The following is a 26,363-nucleotide window of genomic DNA, read 5'->3' on the forward strand; positions in this document are numbered from 1 at the left end:
ATAGGATGTCCTCATGTTGTTCCCCAACCAACGCTAGGACTTTGCAATGGGTAGATGCAGCCTTAGTTCAATGTCAGCATCATGGGGAATTTTTATTGTGATATGGCATAAATGCTCTCATCCTAAAAGAAAAACAACAACATAGTTCTATCTCCCTGCAAGCCTAACATGGTTGATTTGTAAAATTTCTAGCGAGGCCACACAAAATCATGTATTCTGAGATAAAGAGGGCACCATCATATGTTATAAGAAACATTTCCAAAACAGGAGGAACAAAAATGAACACCAGGGCGGGAAACTTAGTGAACGGAACTGAAAAACAGATTGTTTACAGTAGTCGAAAATGTATCTGCATCTGCTTTTCTTTTGTGTGAATCTGTGTTCTGGGATGTGTACAGACTATCCCGCAGCATTATGCAAACAGTACAATAGGATCCTTTGTCATGGTCTGCATAAAAATGATCTGCTTTTGTATGTTTTCCCTTCTTCCTCCTTTGCAAGCAAAATGCGGAGGAGAAAAATATAATAATACATCTAATTCCTTGAAAAATCCTGTGCTTTGGGTCTGAAATTGCTATCATTGAAATGTGAAATAATAAAATACAAGTTTGTTTTTTGCTAATTCCAACAGGTTCTTTGAAGAGTAACCCCCTGTAGGATTACCAAGGTAAGGGTTAAGCTGGCGTTTGAGCGAAGGCTTTCAGTCAGTGTTTAATCTGGAAAGGGACATCAAAGTGCCTTTGATTATCCAAAAGGCAAGGGAAGGTTCTGGTCCTGACAAATAAAATGTATCGGGATGGGTCCAACCAACTTTTCTGCTCGGGAAAAGGGAAGGAGGGTTCCTCTTGGACCAATATTTCCTAACCTGTGGGCCAGGACCCAAAAGTGGTTCGCAAAGCCCTGGACAGTTGGTCACTGGCCAGCCTTCCCCAATGGCCACTCCCACCCCTTGCATCATTCCCTCTCTCCTCATTCTTCTCAACTTCCCACATTCTCACCTTCCACCTCCCTTTGTGACAATAATGGAGGCAGGGAATATGTTAGGGGAACTAGGAACTTTATGGTAGTGGCTGGAAGGAAGGAGGAAAGGCTGGAGGGTTGGTGGGAGCTGTTCAGTGCGTGGAAAAGCAAGAGGAAGCAAGGAAAAGGCAGGTGTCTACATGGGCTTCCCCTTAGTGCCGTTCCTTCAGCAGCCAGGCTTTTAGAACACATGAACACATGAAGCTGCCTGATACTGAATCAGACCCTCAATCCATCAAAGTCAGAATTGTCAACTCAGACTGGCAGCGGCTCTCCAGGGTCGCAGGTAGAGGTCTTTCCCATCACCTACTTGCCTAGTCCCTTTAACTGGAGATGCCAGGGATTGAACCTGGGACCTTCTGCGTGCCAAGCAGAGGCTCTACCACTGAGCCACGGCCCCTTCTTGCCCTGCCCCCACAGCATCTCACTGCCATCTTCCTGCTGTGGGAGACGTACCACACCCAGCTCTGAACTGCTAACCCCTTTGCCACCATCTGCCATCTTCACCCCCTCCTCACCCCTCATCTCTGCATACCTCTTCCAACTCGACTCTGGCTCATCTGGCAGAGAAGAGAGAGAGCGGTCCCGGGTCTCAGGTGGTTGCCCTCGGGGAGTTTTGTCAGCTCTCCACTTGGTGGAAAAGACCCCTTGTGATAACACCACTTCTCCCACGTGACATGCTTAAGGATGGATTTGGTTGCTGTAACTGCTCATACATCTAGTAATGTGTGGGTTGAATCTTTCCTCTTATCACAACACAAGCCCTGATGAAAGCCTACACTTCAGCCACTCTGAAGGTGGTTAAAGTTTTGAGCAAATGCTGGTTGAGTATTACTATATTAGGTGCCATGGAACACAGGCAGGATGCTGCCACAGTCGTCTTGTTTGTGGGCTTCCTGGAGGCACCTGGTTGGCCACTGTGTGAACAGACTGCTGGACTTGATGGACCTTGGTCTGATCCAGCATGGCTTTTCTCATGTTCTTATGAGTAGCATCTATCCTCCTAGGCATGGTGGTTCTTTCCCAAGAACCATATATGTCTTCTAAGTTTAGCTGGAAACCAGGGGTGCTTTCACAGCTTGTACCACACTGAACACCTTGTACCCTAATGGGGTTGAAAACTAGGCCATTTTTATGTGATTTACCTACATTGATTTTTCACCTTTGTAGAGAAAAGAACCTATGTGGTCATGTGCGATGGATGCAACCAATGCAACCCCTTGGATGGGTCACCATTTGGTCTTGCGGGTCACCATTCCAAAAAGGTTGGGAACAACTGTCTTAGACCACCAAACCATGCTGATAATTCACAGTGGGTAGCCATGTTAGTCTGTAGTCAGTAGTAGAAAAGAGCAAGAGTCCAGTAGCACCTTAAAGACTAACAAAAATATTTTCTGGCAGGGTATGAGCTTTCGTGAGCCACAGCTCACTTCTTCAGATACAGCTAGAATGTGAATCCATATGTCTTTAAGTAGAGGAGAGTGAATTCAGACAAGCATTAGTATGTAAATGTTAACAGTATGTAAATGTAATTCACAGTGGGTAGCCGTGTTAGTCTGTCTGCAGTAGTAGAAAAGGGCAAGAGTCCAGTAGCACCTTAAAGACTAACAGGTATCTGAAGAAATGAGCTGTGGCTCACGAAAGCTCATACCCTACCAGAAAATATTTTTGTTAGTCTTTAAGGTACTACTGGACTCTTGCCGTTTTCTACTAGTATGTAAATGTGAATAGCAGGCGTGATGGGATTAGGCGTGGTATAAAGAAGAGTCTGTGATGTCCAGGGGAGAGATGGGTGTGGAGAAATCAGCATTGGTAATGAGCCATGAATGCAAGGTCTTTACATTCATGGCTCATTACCAATGCTGATTTCTCCACACCCAGCTCTCCCCTGGACATCACAGACTCTTCTGCATACCACACCTAATCCCATCACGTCTGCTATTCACATTTACATACTGTTAACATTTACATACTAATGCTTGTCTGAATTCACTCTCCTCTACTTAAAGACAGATGGATTCACATTCTAGCTGTATTTGAAGAAGTGAGCTGTGGCTCACGAAAGCTCATACCCTGCCAGAAAATATTTTTGTTAGTCTTTAAGGTGCTACTGGACTCTTGCTCTTTTCTACTAAACCATGCTGAGAATCACATATAAAAGCCACTTGGGACAGGGTCTATAAGTAAGGAGCAGAATTGGGCAAGGCTGGATGAAAAAGCTGGCTGAATACAAACCATTCTGGTATTAACTTATTTTGAACTGTGAGAAAATTGTTTTTAGTCTTAATTTAGCATTCTCTGTTTTAGTAAGTTTGTTAACATGATCTTTACTTGAGTACTGAGACCCCAGGTTTAATTGGATATGTTTCAAGTTTATCCTCAAAGCATTCTCAAGTGAGGAAAAAGTACGATATATGCATTGACCTTTGGAGTGGTCAAAACACCTAAAATCTTGTAGCACCCTGGTGGTAGGGGAGGAAAGAATTAGAGAGTCTGTGCATCACAGGACTCTGATCACCCACTCCAAGATAATGCAAATTGCCAGAGATCCATTTTATGGTCCTCTCTGTTTCCATCATTTAACTGATACTCCTACAGAAAGAACAATGGACATGCATGGTACAGATGTGTATTTTCAGACATCTTAAATTTATAAACTAAACTTTCCCCAGTATATTTAAGAAGTTCCCCACTAATGCAGAACCTCTTATCTCAAGTACGGGTGGCCCCATTGTGTTGCCCTAGTGGGAAGCATTGTACCATCAATGTTTGTGATCAGGAGTGATATGATATTTCCCTGGAAGATTATCAGAACAGAAGTGGTTTGTGTGTTCAGAAAACACCTCTACATAGAAATTGCAAGATTGTTGGCTTCCATAGCCAATCATATGGAGGTTACCAAAAATCTGAACCAGATCTAAGATGTGGAGGGAACAGGAAGTGTGAGACATGCACTTCCTGCCCTCTCCCCTTTTTCTTCACATATGAAGTTGCTCTACAGATCTCTGGACCTCATTTTCAATGACAGGGCATATCAATGGCATATGTGAAGGAGTCCTTCTAAGCACGCACATAGGAGCTTCACCACTGAGTAGCTACAGCAATCCCAGCCATGCATACCTAAAAGTAGACACTGGACTTCCAAGTCAGAGTGTTTTCTGAATTAACCACTGGCCATCAGACCAGAAACAAGATGACAGCAGCAATGAGAATAGAATTCATAGTAAGACTGGAGTTAAGAGAAGAAAATGTATGCAGAGAAAAATTGTTTCCACAACTTTAAAACTTGAACTTATGGAAACAACTGCAAGACCCAGGGGGACACTACATAACCCCCTGGTCAGGAACACGAAATGGAAGTAAGCCAAAATGATATCAGTATGGATCAGGTACTTAAAGTAAAGGATAATATTTCTAGTGTTGTAATACCTCATCCTGGACAGCTCACATCAATACGGCTCACGTTAATAAGCCCAACCAAGTCAAGTCTTTTCAATTTCAATGGATGTAGCCCAACTGCAAAGCCAGATGATTTTTAAAAAACAACAACACAAGAACAAAGCAGTGCAACTTTCCACGTTCTGCCTACCTGGGGTGTTCAGCAGCCTGGAGAGTTTGCAGAAGTAGGAGACGAACTGCTCGCAGTACTCGGCACTGCTGGTGATGGCAGAGATCTGATCCATGGTGGCGTTGTAGTTAAGCTGCAGCGAAGCGTGCTTCTCTGGTTTGTTGCTCGCCACTGCGGACTGCATCGGCAGGTTATGATTCACAATGGTCCACACTTTGTCCTCTGGAAGAAAAACAAAGACACCCCTCCCAAGTTTAATGGATTCTGGCATTTTAAGAGGAGGTGTTGTATCATTATTAAGTGTGCAGACAGTATCAGAGGTGAGTCATCTGAGGCTGAGGTAGAGAAGAATTTTCACAGGACAGAAGTTGGGTACGGTAATGTAGAGCTATTTCTTTTTAGAACAGTTGTGTGTCTAAGACAGGTGACAGAATTATATCCTAAAATCATCTCCTTCAATAGTTGTGGGAGCACGTCCCCTTCTAGTCTTGAAATTTAGACGAGATGGATTCACGACGGATATTTTCTATGAGTTTTTGTACTAAGAGCCACTACTGCAAGACCTCTAAGAGAATTATGGCTTACTTTTTTGAAAGGTCACTTTTCAGGGGCAAACCCCAGACAAACGCTCAAGGCCTTCCGAGAGAAGATGGGCAGCCCCCCAGTAGCCTTCTCGGTTGTGACACCAAAATTGGGAAACTCCTTTCCTTTATTCCATTCTTTATGCTTCTGGCCCAAAACAAATTCAGTACATTCCATAATATATAAATAACCATACATACAAAAATATAATATCTAAACAGTTCAGTTAAAAAGAGGTATCATTAAAAACCATAGATAAATTTTTTGCCACAGCGAGGGTTACATTTGGGTCAGTATCAGCCAATAACTTTGCAACTATATCTTGCTTTAGGGCAGGTCCCCACCTCTGAATGTATATTCTGATCCATTTGACTCTGGCAAGACCATGCTTCTTACAATCTACAAAAAAAATATGCCAAACAGTGTCCAAACTCCCTGATCCACAATCACAAAGTTGCTTGGAAAAGGGGACCCCTGAAAATCTGCCTGCTAACTCCCCCAATGGCAGTGCATTTAATCTGGTCTTGGAGAAAAGCACTCTGTACTTGGGGACAGTTAAAATTTACAATAAGCAGGTAGAATCTTTGGAATGGGGAGGCCCAGTTGGTACAAGGAGCATACCTTTTTGCCTTCCCTTGTATGGTGTTGTGTCTATTTGAGTTTCCCTTACTAATCCTCCTTGATCTACTGCTGCTGCTTCTGACAATGTGAGTCAGCCTCAGGCTGTAGCTGTGGAACTCTCTCTCCTGGGAAGCCTATCTGACCAGCTTGCTCCGGTTGGCTGCTTTCCAAAAGAAGTGTGAAGATGTTCCTTGTCAAAAGGCACATGCAACAATGGTCTCAAGCAGTGGGGACTCCGACTGTTCTTTATGACAGCCTTTTTTATTATTATTATTATTATTTCAATGGTATTGATTCAGTGTTTTGGGGATTTGTAGTCGACTTCAGCCTATACTCTTAAGGAAGGTGGACTAGAAATTAGCAAAATGTTTGCCATCACAACATACATGAAGTGTGCACTTGGAAGGACCACATGTTTCAAATAACTCATGGGTGTGTAGAAGAAGAAGAGTTGGTTTTTATATGCCGACTTTCTCTACCACTTAAGGCAGAATCAAACCGGCTTATAATCACCTTCCCCTCCCCACAACAGACACCCTGTGAGGTAGGTGGGGATGAGAGAGAGTGACTAGCCCAAGGTCACCCAGCTGGCTTTGTGTGTAGTAGTGGGGAAACAAACCCAGTTCAACAGATTAGCCTCCGCCGCTCATGTGGAGGAGTGGGGAATCAAACCTGGTTCTCCAGATCAGAGTCCACCACTCCAAAGTACTGCTCTTAACCACTACACCATGATGTAGTATATCTTAGGGTTGCACTGTAGTATATTGAGATAGTATATCTCTGTGAATGTTCTGTTGGCAAGGCCACCCAGTGTCAAGGGTGGTAGCAGATTTAGTTCTTACTACAACACTATCCTCAAATATATAACCTCGATTAAAGAAATGGCACCCATTCACTTCCACAGGAGAAAGAGAAGGGAGAAGAGGCATAGTCAGGAATGCCCTGGCCTGGATGGCCCAGGCTAGCCCAATCTCGCCAGATCTTGGAAGCTAAGCAGGGTCAACCCTGTTTAGAACTTGGATGGGAGACCACCAAGGAAGTCCAGGGTTGCTACGCAGAGGCAGGCGATGGCAAACCCTTTCCAAACATCTCTTTCCTTGAAAACCCTATGGGGTTGCCCTAAGTCAGCTGAGACTTGATGACACTTTCCACCACCATGGTCCGGAATACTTTTTGCTGGAGGCTAACAGTGCCATTCCGAGCTGAGTTACATACTTCTTAGCCCACTGAAGTCAACAGGCTTAGCAGTGCGCAACTCTGCCTAGGATGGCACTGTAAATCCCTTTTTCTGGTGACCCCCACCTATAAGATTCAAGCCTGCTCCTGTCTGCATTGTCCATTCTGGGCTCTGTTTCTCGGTTAAATTAAAGTGTGACACAATATTGGGAAATGATGTTGCACAGACACATCCTATATGGGCGTGCCTGTGTAGACCTGTCTGTCTGTCTCTCTTGGGACCAGTCTGAAGAGATAATATGGTCCAACATGGAGGCAGCTCCCCTCCACACTAGCCTGAATCAATCGAACTAGGTTAGCATTTTGCCACATTATCTCAGACAGCAGAAAGGACCCTGAGATGATATAAGTGGCCAGATACTAATCCAGTATGATCGATCCAGGCTACTGTGGAAAAAAGCTGCCTCCATATTGGACCATATTACCGCTTCAAACAGGAAAGCTAATCAATAATCATATTTTCCCCCAATACAAATATTTTTGTGTCGGCAAAAATAAAAAATAAAAAAATCATTTGTTGCAATTATGTGATAGAAATATTCCACTGGTAATGATGGGAAACCTCTGCATTTGTGGCATATGTTAAACAATTAATTAAAGGGTACTGTTGAGTGTATTTATGAAAGAATTATGATTAAGCTATTCATCATTAGAGTAATACTTTCAATTGTACTTTTCTTATGTACTCCATTATTAATGCTGTAATCACAGAAACGGGCACAGTACAAATTAAAGAGTTACTAGTGTAATCTTGGAAAAGGCTGGTATTTGTTTTCATTGATTTAACATGAATCAGAGGAAGGAAGACAGAGTTGCTAGGCAACCTCCATTGGTTTCAATGGCCTTTACACAAGCAGCATTGACATGAACACAGACTGGGCAGAACGGGACGGGTTTTTGCACACACGGTTTCAGATTTGGGATTACCAAATGGCTGCAACGCTAATACTCCTTGAACTGTTGTCTTCTTAGGAGAGCAATAATTGGATAGAAAACAATTTTCCTAATATTGGGGTGTGTCTGGTCCCATTGGCTACTGTGCTGAGAAAGCAATTCACAGGACCAAGTATGTAAGTTGCAGCATCGTTAGCAGAGGACAGAGAGCCAGCGTAGTGTAGTGGTTAAGAGCAGTGGTATGGAGCGGTGGACTGTGATCTGGAGAACCGGGTTTGATTCCCCACTCCTCCACATGAGCAGCGGACGCTAATCTGGTGAACCGGGTTGGTTTCCCCACTCCTACACATGGAGCCAGCTGGGTGACCTTGGGCTAGTCACTCTCAGCCCCACTACCTCACAGGGTGTCTGTTGTGGGGAGGGGAAGGGAAGGTGATTATAAGCCGGTTTGATTCTTCCATAAGTGGTACAGAAAGTTGGCATATAAAAACCAACTCTTCTTCTTCTTCTTCTGGGTCCACACTCAGATGCTAACTCCAGTCCAGCCACTACTACGAAAGCTTCTATTGGCACAAATGCAGCTCAGCTGTGCCATACCAAGGGATTCATTCATGGCAGGGCAGGACAACAGTCCTGTATGCTCAGTCCTTATCAGCTCTAGAGCCAGACCAGTTGCACAGCCCAGTGCCATGCTTGTTCCACAGAAAACAGAACACCTTGGATCCAGCCGGCCTTGCATTCAGTCCTACCTAACTCCCCTCTTTAATGCAACCCCGTTACACATGCCTTTTTGTGCATGCCTGTTCCACAGTCCCCAGTTTAGCCATTTTGGTGGCTCAAGAGGACCTTGCATTCCCTTTCCCACCAGCAGAAAAACTGCCCTGATTCAATCCAATGTATGGCAGCTACAGTTACCAAACTTTCTGCTGGCCCCTGCTTCTGAGTCTCGAGCTGCAGATAATATTAAACTTTTTGTCATGCAAAACCTAAATCTCCTGATTCAGCAATTCAAGTTGCTGTTAAAGGCATATGATGAGGCCAGGGCAGTTTTGCCTTGGTCAGCTGCCCACCCTAATGGCGGCCCTCTTCCATTTGCCATGACCAGGATGGTGATTGACAATGCAATCCTAATCAGAGTTACACCTTTTAAAAGGCATCAGAACCAATTGACTTAGAAGCAGGGGTATGCACCAATTGTTTTTGGTAATTTTCAAGTTCTGGTTTAATAGACCCAAAAATAAAATAAAAAATCCAGAAAAACCGTAATAATTAATTCGTCAATTCCTGAAAAATAAAAAAAAATGTTCAGGTTAATAAACCCAACCCAGCCCCCCAAAAATACAGGGTGCATAGCTGAAGTTCTGCGTTCTGTGTCCCCCTCCTGGCCGAAATCCATGTGGAGTTTGTCTTCTTAGGAGAGCAATAATTGGATAGAAAATGATTCTATCCATGTGGAGTTCGGATGCGGCCAGGAAGAACTGAAGGCTGGGCTCACTCCCAGCTAGAAGCAAGTGCAGTCTTGTTTTTCGTCCCCATCCCAGCCAAACTCCACACAGACTGACTGGGGCAAGGAAGAACTGCAGGTTGTGCTGCCTCCTGGCTGGGAGCCAGGGCAGCTTTCAGATTTTCATTCCCACCCCAGCCAAACCTCACAGGGAGTTTGACTGGGGTGAGGAAGAACTGAAGGGTGCCCTCAATTCCAGCTGGAAGCCAGCACAAACTTCAGTTTTTCGTCCAACCGGCTCTGAAGCCAGTGGCAGACCCAGCCAGCAGCAGGTAAGGGAGGGAGGGGGTTTAAAAAATGGTGGCGAGACCAAAGCGGCCCCAAATAATGCCGAATATTTGACTTTGTGCAAGTCAAGCATGGACAGGGACTCGGGAGAACTAGAAGAGGCCAGGATGAAAGCAGAGAGGAACAAGCACTACAAACCCATAGGAACAAAAGAAAAGCCATGCTGGATCAGACCAACACAGTTCCTTCTTTGACTGTCTTTCCCTGTTCCCCTTTCCTGGAACAGCACTCATTGGGGAATTGCTTCCCTACTTCGGGTTGCCAGCTCCTTCTTTGCCACTGGCAGGAGGTTTTCGGGGCAGAACCTGAGGAGGGCATGATTTGGGGAGGGGAGGGACTTAAACGCCATAGAGTCCAATTGCCAAATCAGCCATTTTCTCCAGGCGAACTGATCTCTATTGGCAGGAGATCAGTTGTAATAGCAGGAGATCTCCAGCTAGTACCTGGAGGTCAGCAACCCTATCCCTCCTTGATGGGGCGTCCCTTCCCTCTGCCCTTTGGAATGTTGCTCTGTGGCTGGGAAGAAGAAACTGCTGCTGAGTTCTATTTGACAAGCTGGAAAAATGGTTACTGGCTCACTGCCCTACTTTTACCTTAATGAAAACGTGTCATTTTGCCAAGGCAGAAATAAAGGGCAGCCGAACTCACTTGATGTTATGACAGTAGAATGAAATCTTGCCAAAGATTTAATCTGTACTTCCAATGACTAAAAAAGAAAGAAAGAAAGAAAAAAGGAAAGAGATAGAACAGGACATCTGGCAGGAGTCCCAAATCAGGACATTCCTTCAAATGCTGGTTGGCTGGCGAACCCAGCGTGAACTGAACCATGCAGTAGACTGGCGGTTCCCAAACTCTGCTTCACGGAGCACTTGGTGCTCTGCGAAACAACTCCTAGTGCTCTGTGAAGAGACTGGAATGAAAAATAAATAAAATAAATGTGACAAGATCTCAAAATTGTGATTTTTTGTGGCCATGAACTGTGTGTAGGTATCGATTAGAAACGATTTAGCTCCTGCAGAGTGCTGTGAAGCCATAACTATAAAGGGCTAGTCTGTGTTGACTGTGCCAAACTCAAAGTTTGCCATCTGTTGCCCATCATATCGGCCCTATATAGGTGCTAGGTGAAAATTAGTGCTCCGTGACAAATTTCTCTCCTGCAAAGTGTTCCATGACTCAAAATGTTTGGGAACCACTGCAGTAGACAATCAAGAAGGCCAAGGGATGGTTTTCCCCAAAGAGTTTCCAGCAGCTTGAGCTCAAATTTTCTAAAGAGCTGTCTGATCGGGCTTGCAGTACTCTCTCAAAATGTTCAAAGGTGCTCATTGCAGAAGGAAGACCAGAGTGGGACGCCTTTAGAAATATGATTAGTGCATCTTTTACAAGCTTTTCTGAAAATGCATTCTTCCTCCACACGCTTCTACAGTTAATAATAAATGAAAGGGGAAAGTCTCTGTGAACCTGGACGGCTGCTGCTGTTGCTTGCGTCGTTCCTGTACTGAGTCTCTAGTGAGGCCATATGGCATTTTGCTTAAACACTAAATTCACTTAGCAAAGCAGATGTGCCATGCAGTAGTTGAGGATATTAAAGAACACCAGAGCCTGTGCAAAAACACTTATTTGGCCTATTCTCTGCTATTTCCCATCTCAATTAATAAACTCAACCACTGAGAACCCCTAGTCCATGGGATTCTTGAGATGGAACAGCAACACGCAAAATTACAAAACCCTGGGGTATGAGTCCTTACACCTCTTAGTAGCTGCCACCAGCCCCTTTTCACTACCCGAACAGCCAAGAGACAAGGGGTAAGCTTCCAACCTTCCTGGGATTAAAGTCAAGAAAGTCACTCCTGCAAGGCAGACCACCTGCGAAGCGAGTTCCACAAAACAATTAACCTGGTAGGTCCATGTAGGCCTAGGTACTGGAATTCGATTGAAGCCACCTGAAGACAAATCACCACAAGATATACGGTAGCTAAAGAGATTTATTAAAATTGTGCAAGAATATTTCTAAAAAAGAACAGTGAGCAGTGAGGATTAAAATAACAGAGGCTAAATCAAAAGGACTAACTACACAGTGATAACATTAGTTCAGATAACCAGATGTTACCCTTCCAGCTGAAATCCTCCAGCATTCAAAGTTCACTCTTTCCAAGAGTCAGCATGGACAGACAGTATGATCATTTATGCATGGGTACTTTCACTCACATTTGTCTCCCCTGGTCTCGCTTGGTTGTTCCTTGGAGTTATGTATGCGTATTCCCTCCATTAGAGATGACCTCCCTGCCAGCCCTCACAAATCCTGGAACTTCCCGTCCCTCTGTTAACCCAATTCTGCCCTTTTCCCCGAGCTCAGCAAGCTTGAAATCCCCATGCATAAGGCAAAATGCAGGACACAGAAGCTTGATTCTCTCACAGCAAGAAGAAGAAGAGTTGGTTTTATATGCCAACTTTCTCTACCACTTAAGGGAGACTCAAACCGGTTTACAATCATCTTCCCCTCCCCACAACAGACACCCTGTGAGGTAGATGGGGCTGAGAAAGCTCTTAACAGAACTGGTCACCCAAGGTCACCCAGCTGGCTTCATGTGGAGGAGTGGGGAAACAAATCCAGTTCACCAGATCAGCCTCCACTGCTCATGTGGAGGAGTGGGGAATCAAACCTGGTTCTCCAGATCAGACACCACTGCTCTAAACCACCACTCTTAAGCACTACACCACGCTGGCTCTCAGTAGACAGCCAATTACAAAGCAGCATGTCAAGGGACAGCAAGTTTTTAAAATGCTCTTAAAATGCTTTTTTATGCGGCAATTAGGTTTTGGGGGGATTTTCCCTCACTACAGCCAATTATTAGGGTTGCCAGGTTTCTCTTCACCACCAGCAGGAGCTTTTTGGGGCAGAGCCTGAGGAGGGCGGGGTTTGGGCAGGTGAGGGACTTCAATGCCATAGAATCCAATTGCCAAAGCAGCCATTTTCTACAGGTGAACTGATCTCTATCGGCTGGAGATTAGTTGTAATAGCAGGAGATTGCCAGCTAATACCTGGAGGATATACTAACAAAAAATACACAATATACAAGATATAATTAGCAGGGTATGATGAAAAGACCCCGGTTGCGTCTTGTTTCGATAACTTCCTCAGATTACATAATACATATGATCTATAAATAATCATAGTATATATATATATGTGTGTGTGTGTGTGTGTGTGTATGTGTGTGTGTATAATTCTGTAGCTTCTGTTAATTTAACACAATATTTTATCAATATGGAATTAAATTTTTATAACAATATTAAAATATGTATTTATACTAACTTACCCGACTGTGGTAAGTTAGTATACATACATATTTATACTATCTTACCCGACTTACCTGACATATTTTAATATTGTTATAAAAATGCACGGGGTCACTTGCCATGATCATAGAATCATAGAGTTGGAAGGGACCACCAAGGCCATCAAGTCCAACCCCTAGCACAATGAAGGAAATTCACAACTACCTCCCCCCTCCACACCCCTAGTTACCAGAAGATGGCCAAGATGCCCTCCCTCTCATCATCTGCCTAAGGTCACAGAATCAGCAATGCTGACAGATGGCCATCTAACCTCTTCTTAAAAACCTCCAGGGAAGGAGAGCTTACCACCTCCCAAGGAAGCCTGTTCCACTGAGGAACTGCTGTAACTGTTAGAAAATTCTTCCTAATGTCTAGAGGAAACTCTTTTGATTTAATTTCAACCAGTTGGTTCTGGTCCGACCTTCTTGGGCAACAGAAAACAACTTGGCACCCTCCTCTAAATGACAGCCCTTCAAGTACTTGAACATGGTTATCATATCCCCTCTCAGTCTTCTCCTCTTCAGGCTAAACATATCCAGCTCCTTCAGTCTTTCCTCATAGGACTTGGTCTCCAGACCCCTCACCATCTTTGTTGCCCTCCTCTGGATACGTTCCAGCTTGTCTACATCTTTCTTAAATTGTGCTGCTCACACAGTACTCTAGTTGAGGTCTAACCAGAGCAGAGTAAAGCGATACCATCACTTTGCGTGATCTGAACACTATACTTCTGTTGATGCAGCCCAAGACTGTGTTTGCCTTTTTAGTTACAGCATCACACTGCTGACTCATGTTCAGTGTTTGGTCTACTAAGACCCCAAGATCCTTTTCACACACACTACTGCTCAAACAAGTCTCCCCCATCCTATAATTATGCATTTGATTTTTCCTACCTAAATGCAGAACTTTACATTTGTCTTTGTTGAAGTGCATTTTATTAGTTCTAGCCCATTTCTCCAGCCTGTCAAGATCATCCTGCATCTTGGCTCTGTCTTCTACCGTATTTGCTACCCCTCCCAATTTAGTATCATCTGCAAATTTAATAAGCATCCCCTCTATTCCTTCATCCAAATCATTTATAAAGATGTTGAACAACACAGGGCCCAGCACAGATCTCTGAGGAACTCCACTAGTCACTTCTCTCCAAGTGGACGAGGAACCATTAACTAGCACTCTTTGGGTATGATCTGTCAACCAGTTGCAGATCCATCTAACAATAATAGGATCTAACCCACATTTTCCCAATTTGTCAACTAGAATACTATGTCAACTAGAAACCAATTTGTCAACTAGAAACAATGCATGCAGATACCCGTAGTGCAGTTTCACAGTGTCCCACGCATACCTTTCCTTTGCCTACATGAATTTCTTTAACTTCTAATTGTTTGCTCAGTCATACAATAAATATGCCCTGCAATATGTTAGGAGGCAGCTGAAGTCATGTGTGAGGGGGGGGGGGAACCCAATACAGCATAATTGGCTCCAGTCATATGTTCAAAAATAAGCAAAGCTTAGCAGATGGGTTCTCCGCAGGGGGCACAAGGTATCTCCTTCTAACGAGATTAAATTCCGCAGGTACGTGGAGGTTGATTAGCTTAAACCTCAGAAGACCTTTATCAAGTGCAAGGCAAATTTCACACAAGAAAATACACATTTAACTATTCATGGCTCTAAGGTCATCCTTTCTCCAAGTGAGAAACAAATGTTTTTCTGAAGAAATGACAGAGTATTTTGCTTCATTGCAACACGCTCTTATGGACCTTACAGATCACCTTACAGATCTGTTTTCATCCAGGAAAGGACAATGGAAAATACCCCCCTGGCCAGTGTTCTGTACTGCTATGCTAAGGATATTCCTTAGGATATTGAAGAAGCTTTCTGGCTCAGTGGTAGAACATCTGCTTTGCATTCAGAGGGTCCCAGGTTCAATCCTCGGCATCTGCAGGTAAAAGGATGAGGTAGTGGGTGATGTGAAAGACCTTTGCCTGAGACCCTGGAGAGCCACTGCCAGTCTGAGTAGATACTACTGACCTTGATGGACAAAGGGTCTGATTCGGTATAAGGCAGTTTCATGTGTTCATGTGCTGATCTCAAAGTCAGCTTGGTGACCAGACCAGAGTTGGCAACAGGATGAAAACACAGTATGTGTACATTGGGGATGAGAGAGACTATGCGAGTGCATCTAACTCTTATCAAATGGGAATCACATCAAAGATAATCCGTAATACTTATATATAATCTGCTTCTACCATCACTACAGATGTTTGTAGATCATGATGGGTAGCCATGATAGTATGTCAATAGCAGTAGAAAAGAGTGAAGGGGTTACCGCACTTTGTATTCCCAGAGATGTATTAAGAGTTTGAAAATGTTATAAAAAACATCGCTTTAAAAGGGTTTTTGGATACCACAGCTTATAAATGGTTGGAAGAAGTCTTCACAGCTAAAGAGGCCAAACAAAGTGTGAATAGTATTTTTTATAACGTTTTCAAACTCTTAATGGGAATACAAGTGCGGTAACCTCCTGAGAGTCCAGTAGCACCTTAAAGAGTAACAAAATTTCTGGCAGGATATGAGCTTTTGGGAGCCACAGCTGAAGAAGTGAGCCATGGCTCACGGAAGCTCATACCCTGCCAGAAATTTTGTTTGTCTTTAAAGTGCTACTGGAATCTTGCTCTTTTCTACTGCTACAGATGTTTGATTACCCACCAATCCATGACATATCCCAGTAAAGGAATCAAGTAGTTGGTGATGTGAAAGATCTAGGCCTGAAACCCTGGAGTGCTACTTAGGGTTGCCAACCTCCAGTTGGACTTGGAGATCTCCCGCTATTACAATGGATCTCCAGACAACAGAGATCAGTTCCCCTGGATAAAATGGCTGCTTTCGAGGTTGTGCTCTATGGCATTGTACCCCCCACTGAAGACCATCCCTTCCTCAAACCCCACCCTCCCCATGCTCCATCCCCATGCTCCATCCCCCCAAATCTCCAAGTATTTCTCCACTCAGCACTGGCAACTATAGAGCTACTGCCAGGCTGAGTAGACAATGCCAACCTTGATAGATCAATAATCTGGTTCACTATAAGGCAGTTTCATGTGCTGATGAGTTCAAGTGTCTCCCTAATCCTGCATAACTTTGTGATTATTCATGGTGAAGACTGGTACACAGTTCATATCTGGGTCAATTCATATGTACATGTAGTAGCACAGTCTCATAAGTGTAGTGCCTATATTTCAGGAGAAGGCCTATTGTTCTCTAGGCACCTATATGACTCTCCATCCTGCATCAAGACTGACAGCTGCTCTGATTGGCTGCCTTCACATGCTCATGACCCTGCATCAGACAAACCAACTCATGCAAGAAAACCTGTTGAAATAGGTACAAAGTTGTGTCCAGCACAGTGTTCGATTTGAACTTCAAATAAGAACATTGAGCAGATCCAGGAAGGGGTTCAACATTCATGTAAACAGCCATGTCCATTTCTCAGTTCTCAGAGTCTCTGATCATAACTGAAGGCCAGTTTATGAATCAAGTACTGCAGTCTGCAGGTGGAAGATTACTTGTCTGAATCCCCTCAATGCTAACTATAATAGAAAAAGAGCATGATGGGGGTAGGGAGAACCCTAAGCTGATCTCTCTCTTCCCATGTGTCTTAATTTTGCATGAGAAGAAAGATTTCTCATGACAGGTCATTCAAATGTGTTACCTACTACACAGAGCCTGGAGTGATACAGTCCAGAAAATACCTTTCCTGTTTGATTCTTCTGATTGTATAAATGAGGGTTGCCAGCTCCAGGTTGGGAAATACCTGGAAATTTTGGGGTGGAGGCTGAGGAGGGTGGGGTTTGGGGAGGGGAGGGACTTCAATGCCATGAGTCCAATTGCCAAAACAGCCATTTTCTCCAGGGGAACTGATCTCTGTCGCCTGGAGATCAGTTGTAATAGTGGGAGATCTCCAGCTGCCACCTGGAGGTTGTCAACCCTAGTATAAACTGGGCCTGGTGTATGCATATAAATGTGTTCAGGATAGCCATTTACATTTCTTCATACAACATTATGAGCTAAGGTAGGCTTTCAATTAAAAGTATTTAGCAGCATCAAAACACAATTAAATCTCCAAGACAGCACTTTTTCTTAGACTCACTGTAATCTATCTGTCTATCTATCTATCTATCTATCTATCTATCTATCTATCTATCTATCTATCTATCTATCTATCTATCTATCTATCTATCTATCATCTATCATTCATCTATCAATCTATCTGCATAGAAATAATCTATCCCTTGACATATAGTAGTAACAAGTTAATCATATGCATACTTTCTCAGAAGAAAGTTTCACGGTGTTCAGTTGGAACATTCCCAAGTACACAATGCACAGAACGTCCGCCTAAATTACTTAAGGTGATAATATGGGCCTTGTTACATTAGGATAAGAGTCTGTCTGTGAATGTACCTTTAAACAGCCCGTTGCCTTTCAGAAACAAAATGGCAGCTGTCTCCCTAAGTCAAAGAAAAGTGCAACAGACAATTCACAGAGCCAAGCCTTTCATAGCACACAATTTCAAGTCTTCCTTGGCAGCATTAGAAGCTGCATGCTGACTGTCTCCACAATAAGATGACTATTTTTTTTTTGCCTTTCATCTTCTAATATTCTGGATTTGTTCCTCTTCCCCTTTGTAATCCTATTCTATCAAATCTGTGTCACGTGCAGCAGAAAAAAGAATTCAGGGAGCCGGATTTTCTACCACGTATACTATAAAAGGTGGCCTTTTAAAGGCACATTTTAATCAAATTTAGAACGGATGCGATTACAGCTCTATTAATCTCTAAAGATTTCATTTGTAACGTAGACTAAAGGAACAGAGAAGGCTGTGAATCCTATGAATACCGATACAAAAATTAAGACTACGCTTCAGACTCTGCAGTCACTAAGGACAATTATGTCTGTCTGCAGTGGATATCCACTAATTTACATAGTAATCTTTTAACTACTCAACTGGTGGCAGAATTTGCTTGTTTTACCTTGGCTTGGTACAGAGTGTCAGGGGTAGGTGGAAAATGTCACCCTGCTTGAAACCTTCCCATTTTCTATCATCTGCTCTGGCATTTTCACTGAATCTGCTACAGACTTTGTCAAGAAAGGTCCTTCCTTCAACCATTTAGTGGTTAAAAGTGGTGGAGTCTAATCTGGAGAACCGGGTGCGATTCCCCACTCCTCCACATGAAGCCTGCTGGTTGACCTTGGGCCAGTCACAGTTCTCTCAGAACTCTCTCAGCTCATAGAGGCAGACAATGGCAAACCATCTCTAAACATCTATGAGGAAAGGGTATATTTAGCCTGAAGAGGAGAAGACTGAGAGGTGATATGATAATCATCTTCAAGTACTTGAAGGGCTGTCATATAGAGGAGGGTGCCGAATTGTTTTCTGTTGCCCCACAAGGTCGGACCAGAACCAACGGGTTGAAATTAAATCAAAAGAGTTTCTGCCTAGACATTAGGAAGAATTTTCTAACAGTTAAGAGCGATTCCTCAGTGGAACAGGCTTCCTTGGGAGGTGGTAAGCTCTCCTTCCCTGGAGGTTTTTAAGCAGATGCTAGATGGCCATCTGTCAGCAATGCTGATTTTGTGACCTTAGGCAGATCATGAGAGGGAGGGCATCTTGGCCATCTTCTGGGCATGGAGTTGGGGTCACTGGGGGTGTGGGGGGAGGTAGTTGGGAATTTCCTGCATTGTGCAGGGGATTGGACTAGATGACCCTGGCGGTCCCTTCCAACTCTATAATTCTATGATGTCTTGCCTTGAAAACCCTACAGGGTTGCCCTAAGTTAGCTGTGACTTGATGGCGCACACACAAATTGCTCTCTCCTCAGCTATTAGTCCCACTGAGGAAACAAACACAGCTACCTGTACAATACCTATGAGGGGAAAAGAAGTTTCAGGGAGACAATTTAGCTGAACCAAAATGGTATGGGGAGAAATAGTCATCCTCCTATCAGTGCCATTTCTCCACTCAGCTTAGCAGCCCTCTGCAACTACTCCAAAATAAAGGAAAAGTTGTCGATGGATTTGATCACAGGTCGCCCACATCACGCCTCTTTTCACCCTCAGATTCTAATCTTGATTGCCTATGGCCAACCAGGCAGAATTTATCCCTTTATAATAAAATAATGGAAAATACAAATAAAACCGATTCAGGCTGATCTTTACTCTATCAAAGCCACCACAATGCGTAACTATAAATCTCATAAAGTAACGGAGGCTTCCGAATTCCATACTGGAAGCACCAGAAGGCCAAGCAACAAACTAACCAACACAAAATAACCTCTTCCACAATTTATGTAGAATGCTGTCAAAAAGGGAAGCACCAATATCTTCTAGGTCCGGGCTAATAAATTACCGGATGATAGAGATGGATGAGGGGAAAATATACCGTTGCACTCTCTGCACTTAAACAATGATACTCCAGTTTCCCAAGTTCTGTGGTAATGCAATTTTCATTATTATTTTTGTTTTGCTCAAGGTCAAGGTCATTTTGTAAAGCTGTGTAACAGAACACATTATGCTTTACCCATTTCTGCTGGAAGAGAAAATGCCTTTGTAATAACATTTCCTTTTTTTTTTTTTTAAATGAAAATCGTTTGTAAGGTTTTAACCCTTTTCTTTTTTGGGGAAAAAAATCCAGAGCTACTTTTTATGAGATAGTGAGAAATGCTACTTTAAGAACATAAGAACATAAGAAAAGCCCTGCTGGATCTGACCAAGGCCCATCAAGTCTAGCAGTCTGCTCACACAGTGGCCAACCAGGTTCCTCTAGGAAGCCCCCAAACAAGATGACTGCAGCAGCACCATCCTGCCTATGTTCCACAGCACCAAAGATAAAAGGCATGCTCCTCTGATCCTGGAGAGAATACTTTATACTTCAACTGTACATAACTTAGAGCTAGGGTTTCCAGGTTCCTCTTCGCCACCGGCAGGAGGTTTTTGGGGCAGAGCCTGAGGAGGGTGGGGTTTGGGGAGGGAGGGACTCCAATGTCATAGAATACAATGGCCAAAGTGGCCATTTTCTCCAGGTGAACTGATCTCTATCAGCTGGTGATCACTTGTAATAGCAGGAGATCTCCTGCCACCACCTGGAGGTTAGCAAAAATGTATAAGATATTACAGCAATGCAGACCATGATTCAATATCAATGCAATAAATATATTATGTACCCTACCTATTGCTTACAATATGTCAAGACAACTAAACATCAACATATACAGACCGGTCAGACTTTACCAACAAGTCACCACCGTTGTGGCCGGTGCGTTAATTGCCCATTAGCATTACTAGTGAAAGAATTTGTACATACCCAGATGGGTTTTTGTTTTGCTCTCCAATCATTCACAAATTGTGACTCTAAACATGTTATTTATGCCATCAGATGCTCATGCAATCTTATTTATATTGAAAAAACATTAAGAGCATTAAAGTACGGGAGGGCGGGGTTTGGAGAGGGGAGGGAGTCCAATTGCCAAAGCAGCCATTTTCTCCAGGGGAACTGATCTGTATCAGCTGGAGATCAGTTGTAATAGCAGTAGATCTCCAGCTATTATCTGGAGGTTGTATAAAAATACTCACAATACTGATAACAAAGTAGTTAGAAAAAAGAACCAGTACGACTCAATATATTCAACAATGTCTATTAATAACAACGTGCAAACAAGAAAACAAACACAAAGTGATTACAAAAGTGAACACAATTGGTCAACTATAATATTAGTCGTTTTAATCTCCCACACAAGATTGGGCTGCTAATCTTTCAATATGATATTGAAAGATTAGCAGCCCAATCTTGTGTGGGAGCTTAAAACGACTAATATTAAAATATTAAAAATTGTAAAAGCTAAAACGTTTATAAAAAGATTTATCTTTCAACCTATTTCGATTATGGTTGACCAATTAGACTAATAAGATTGTAAATCTCCCAATTTTTGTGGGTTCTAACATAATTGAGGCTGATGAAGCTATGCTTTGGTGAAAGCGCTAAAGAGTATCCGGAATAGCGTTTCCTTCCTTTCCTTTGGATTCCTTCCTTTGGACTTTTTTGCTACCTATTCTGAAATTATTGTCCACGTTTGGACTAGAAGAATTCCTTTCTTTTCCTTCCTTGATGTGGACTGTTGCCTTGCTATTTGGAGACTGTTAGTATGCTTGTGTTACCAATATTGTAAACAAATGCTTCTTTGACTTACCTTGTATATATATTGTATTCACTTTTGTAATCACTTTGTGTTTGTTTTCTTGTTTGCACATTGTTATTAATAGACATTGTTGAATATATTGAGTCGTACTGGTTCTTTTTTCTAATTATCTGGAGGTTGGCAACCCTATGTGTGGCTGACCTCTCCCATTCCTGAACCCAAACAGGTTACCCCATCTCTTAAGGTTGCCAGGTCCCTCTTCGCCACCAGCGGGAGGTTTTTGAGGTGGAGCTTGAGGAGGGCAGGGTTTGGGGAGGGGCTTCAGGGCAATAGAATCCAATTGCCAAAGCAACCATTTTCTCCAGGTGAATTGATCTCTATCGGCTGGAGACCAGTTGTAATAGCAGGAGATCTCCATCTACTACCTGGAGGATGGCAACCATAGTCTGTGGGTGTGCCACAGATATGGAGCCAGCTTCCCTGGCCATGCCCCTGGGCTGTGATGAGTGTCGGTCTTGGCCCCCGAGCCTGCTGGCACCTGATTGGTTCTGCCTGCCCAGCCTGTCATGGCCCAGTTGCTGCAACACAACACCTGGTTGGGACGCTATGGAGTGGTCGCAGGGGAGGCCATGACAGCCCAGCTGTGGCCTCTTTTTCTTGCCAGCTGCTGCCTAACCAAACCCTTTCCTTGCCTTTTATCCCTTAGAAGCTCCTTGATCAATTGATCTTGAGCAGCATCTATCTAGTGTTGGAGGGATATAAGGACTGAAACAAATCTTGCCACTGACAATGTAGCCTTGGGGTCCCTATCGCTTAGTAAAAAAGGCATTATGTCAGTCACAGGGGCATTGGATTTGTATGTTAAAAGGGGGGAAATATAGTGCAATCGAAGTTCCTCGTAAAAGCGGCATTCCAAAAGGACATGGGCTAATGAGTCAATAGAGTCAGAAGAGCAAGGGCAGATCCTGTCAGAGTATGGTATATTCAGAATTCTGCCCTGCATTACCATAGAAGGGTTAGCATTCAATCTAGCCAAGCAAAAAGCTCTACAAAGACGAGGAGTTGTCAGATAATATGTATAGGCAGGCAGACCACGTGGAGGAGGTATTCCGAAGAACTGGGATGAACAGACGCGACGAGCATGAAAAGTAGTGCTGTTATAATCGAGCTCTTTAATGTGCTTTTTAATTTTGGTAAAAGCTTCAGTTTAACCAAACCCTTTAGGGAAAAGACCAGTGGTGCCACAGTTACACCACGGGGAGCCGCTGCAGCACAGGTGGCCCTGAGGATTGCTCTGCCTGTGAGATGACTATGACAACTGAGTCCCAGTTGTGTACCAGTAGAATAACCGAATCACTGGGTTAGGCTAGTAAACTCAACAACCTTAAAGCTTAAAAGAGCTTTATAAACAGAAAAAGTTCAAAAGTAGATTAAAATACAGGTCACATACAGCCCATTCCTGAGAATTTGGGCAGAAGTGCTTAGGAGGCGGCGTGAACTCACCGCCAGCGTAAGTAAGTGCGTGTAATCACGGGATTACATGCACTTACGCTCGTGGGGAGGGTGGCTCCGCCAGCGCCCAAGCGCCGTGGAGCCACACCGCGCCCCTCCGCTGGCACGGCTCAGGGGCGGGGCGGAGCAGGGGGAGGAGCCGCCGGTTAGGTGGCTTCCTATTCCCGTTCAGCCGGGTACACCGGCGCCAGGAATGGTGGTGCTGCGGCTGCTTTTTAGCAGGCGCAGCCTCGCTGTTCTCTATGGGGCGAAAGGCTGATCTAAAAAGCTAAAAATGAGCAACTGACCTTGAGGACTAGGCCATTACCATAACAAGCTGCAGGTGTTATTTGTGCACCCAGTATGAGCTAGGCCTATGGAGAATTACTGAGTGCTAATACTGAGGCATACAAAATGGAGAATAATGATGTAGCAAAGAACAAAAATGGTTCTTCTGTCTTCACAATGACAAGGTCGTGACATTCATCTGGATACAATTTAGGGCTTTAGGGTTATGGGTGGAGGATGCAGCTCCAAAGACAAAGAAATCTGGGAAACTGTACAATCTAATCTGTCTGCCTTGCTGTTTCTGTGTTTGTACTTGCCAAAACATGTATTCATTTGTACAGATATAGATCTTACAAGAAATGTATGGAAGGGGTGGGGGGGAAATGACTGTACACCAAATTTTGGTTTCCCTTCCATGCTTCTGCAGAATGGCTGAAAGGGGTTATTATTAAATAGTTTTTAGTAATTCTTTAGTGATAGAAGTTCGGGGTACAGTAACAATCAGACAGGAACTTATACTGATCTAATGCTACTATAACCATTGTCATTGATCATGTGCCCCATTCTGCCCATAAAATGTAATTGCAAGTTCTTGTAGCCGCCATTTGTCTCAGGACCATGCATGGACGGTTTAACTCTTCAATTTCCACTTGGCTTCACTCTTTGAAAATGTGCTTCCTGCTTTGTTATTGACATTTTATAGGAGAAAAGGGCTGTCTTCTCAACAACATGCTAATGAAGAAGCCAGGATCCTGGTTTTGAATCATTAAAGCAAGAAGAGGTTGAAGGGTTAAACATCCTGTCACTTCTCTGCACATCCCTTAGGCAAACTGAGCTGGCACAAGTCTGCAATTTGCATTTTATAGACAGATGTGTGATCTTTGATTGTGAAATAAACGCTCCAGGTTCCTGAGGAAGCATCTCTGGCCAGCTAGTGCTCCTATTTAGATTTTGTTTAAAGGAAAGAGCTGAGAAGGGCAGGATAGGGGATAGAAGGAAATACTTGAATGATTCCAGAAAAGCGGATGACTTGATCTGAAAGAAGGATGAAGGGGGGGCAGGGGAGAAGAGGGGTAATTTATAAAAATCCACTGGGAAAGAGAAGTGAGAGCATAAAACTAACACTGTGGTGCCGGCTGCCACTGGAACTTAAATAAAAATCTGCAAGGACAATAGGATCTCTGATGGCTAATCAGATATCCTGCTTGGCAAAAGCCCCCCTTGCCCCCCTTTCTAAAAACACCTGGTGGACATCAAGAAAGGTGTTAGCAGGAGCCATGGTGCCCATGGGTACCACATAGGGTTGCCAACCTCTAGGTGGTCATATGAATATACTATAAACAAGAGGTGTACTGAAATAAGGTTATGGAAATCCCTATACAGGAAAATTATTTTTCAGTGCTCAACCACTAATCACTCTAAATATTCTTTTTCAAACTGTATTACACTTTGTACATATCAATGTATGATGAATTATTACAGTAAGACATACAATACTGAATGCATAAGATGGACCATAACATATAAGTGTCCAGAAACCAAAGTTCATATAACTGATGTTCAAGGTTATATAACAAGCATCCATCCAGAACTGTAATGATGTAATAGTTGGAACACCAGGGGGAAAAGGGGGAAAAATTCCACATCTTTCAAGTGCATCTTTCAATTTTGGCACTGCCGGATAAGTGAATTCCCCCCCTTTTTCCCCCTGGTGTACCAACTATTATATCATTACAATTCTGGATGGATGCTTGTTATATAACCTTGAACATCAGTTATATGAACTTTGGTTTATGGACACTTATATGTTATGGTCCATCTTATGCATTCAGTATTGTATGTCTTACTGTAATAATTCATCATACGTTGATATGTACAAAGTGTAATACAGTTTGAAAAAGAATATTTAGAGTGATTAGTGGTTGTGTACTGAAAAATAATTTTCCTGTATAGGGATTTCCATAACCTCTAGGTGGTGACTGGAGATCGCCCGCTATTACAACTGATCTCCAGCTGATAGAGACCAGTTCATCTGGAGAAAACAGCTGCTTTGGCAATTGGACTCTATGGCACTGAAGTCCTTCCCTTCTCCAAACCCCGCCCTCCTCAGGCTCTGCCCTCAAAATCTCCAGGTATTTCCAAACCTGGACTTGGCAACCTTAGCACCACGTTAGGGAGCACTGTTTTAGGTGCCTTCTTTCCATATACTGTAGCAAATGTCTACAATTGACCAGATTTCCTGTTTCCTCCTTCATTGGAGAAAATGTAAGTAAGAAAATGGGATGAGAGTAGGGCTGGGAAAGCAAATTACTGCCTCAGTGTGACAGACCCAAAGATCCAGTGATGGTGCCTTATCTAAAGAACGCAGACATTGTACAATGGTAAGAAAACAGTGCCATAAGACTTGCATCAGCAGTGTGTGTGTGCGCGCGTGCACATGTGTGAGCTCACATAGAAAGATGGATGGCTGCTCCAGCTCCTTCCTTGCTGACTCACAGCTTTCTAAAACTGCATCTGGCAGAACAAACAGGAGGAGGTAAGACGTCTTGAATTTTTCATGCAAACGGCAGCAGCGCTGCTAGCCTGCCCTTCTCTAGGTAAATTAATTTGGAGAATTAAACATCAGAGTGCAGAACCGTACCCCCGAGAACTGATTAGGCATTCAAAGGAAGAATGTCTCCTTCTCTCTTTTGTCTTCTTAAACACACTCCCCCCTTTTCATAACCCTGATTACCAATCTTGCTAATAAAGGAACATAATATGCTATTTGAACATAATTTTAAACGTCGCTTTACTTTTAACATAAATCCACTTTGAGGTTTTATAGTGGTTCAGATACTGAGATGATTTAAAACACACATACACACAATCGGTGGCAAAAAAAAAACCCTCCAAACAACCCACCGTCAGAGAGCAAAGCTCTTTGAAACAAACTGACTCTCCTCACAGGGCTGAACGGTTTGATTCCCAGTTCTGCTGTCTGTCAACTTCGACAAACGGCGTCGCTACTAAGAAGCAACCGGGTCTTGATGTGACATGCCCAGGAGTCACGGTTTGAAATGTTTGTTTCCTGAGGGCAATGGAGCCCGCTAGGAAGGAGAGCTGAAGAAAGAGAAAGCGCGTTTGTCATATCGGCGGGACACGGCAAAACTAACGGCTCACGCTAACCAAGCTGTGATTGCTACATGTTTGCACGCAACACTAGCAAACCGCTGAAGTGCAACCTTTGGCGAGATGGCGGAGGGGGAATAAAAAGAAATCTTTAGAACCTTGACAAAGAAATGGAAAAGTAAACAGCTAATACGATACATCTGAATGCGTACATTATCCAGGGGGGCGTTCACGA

General features: G+C 43.4%; 1 protein-coding gene across 1 annotated transcript in view; it reads right to left on the bottom strand.

Moving 5' to 3' along the window:
* The window catches only part of CNTNAP2 (contactin associated protein 2), a 744,578-nt gene that overhangs the window by 398,889 nt on the left and 319,326 nt on the right, over nt 1–26,363 (bottom strand). Inside the window, exon 11 of the mRNA XM_056857035.1 lies at nt 4,610–4,810. Coding sequence (XP_056713013.1) covers nt 4,610–4,810 — 201 coding nt within the window. The remainder of the gene's footprint in view (nt 1–4,609; nt 4,811–26,363) is intronic.

This window comes from Euleptes europaea, chromosome 11 (genome assembly GCF_029931775.1).
Source record: "Euleptes europaea isolate rEulEur1 chromosome 11, rEulEur1.hap1, whole genome shotgun sequence".
NCBI lineage: Eukaryota > Metazoa > Chordata > Lepidosauria > Squamata > Sphaerodactylidae > Euleptes > Euleptes europaea.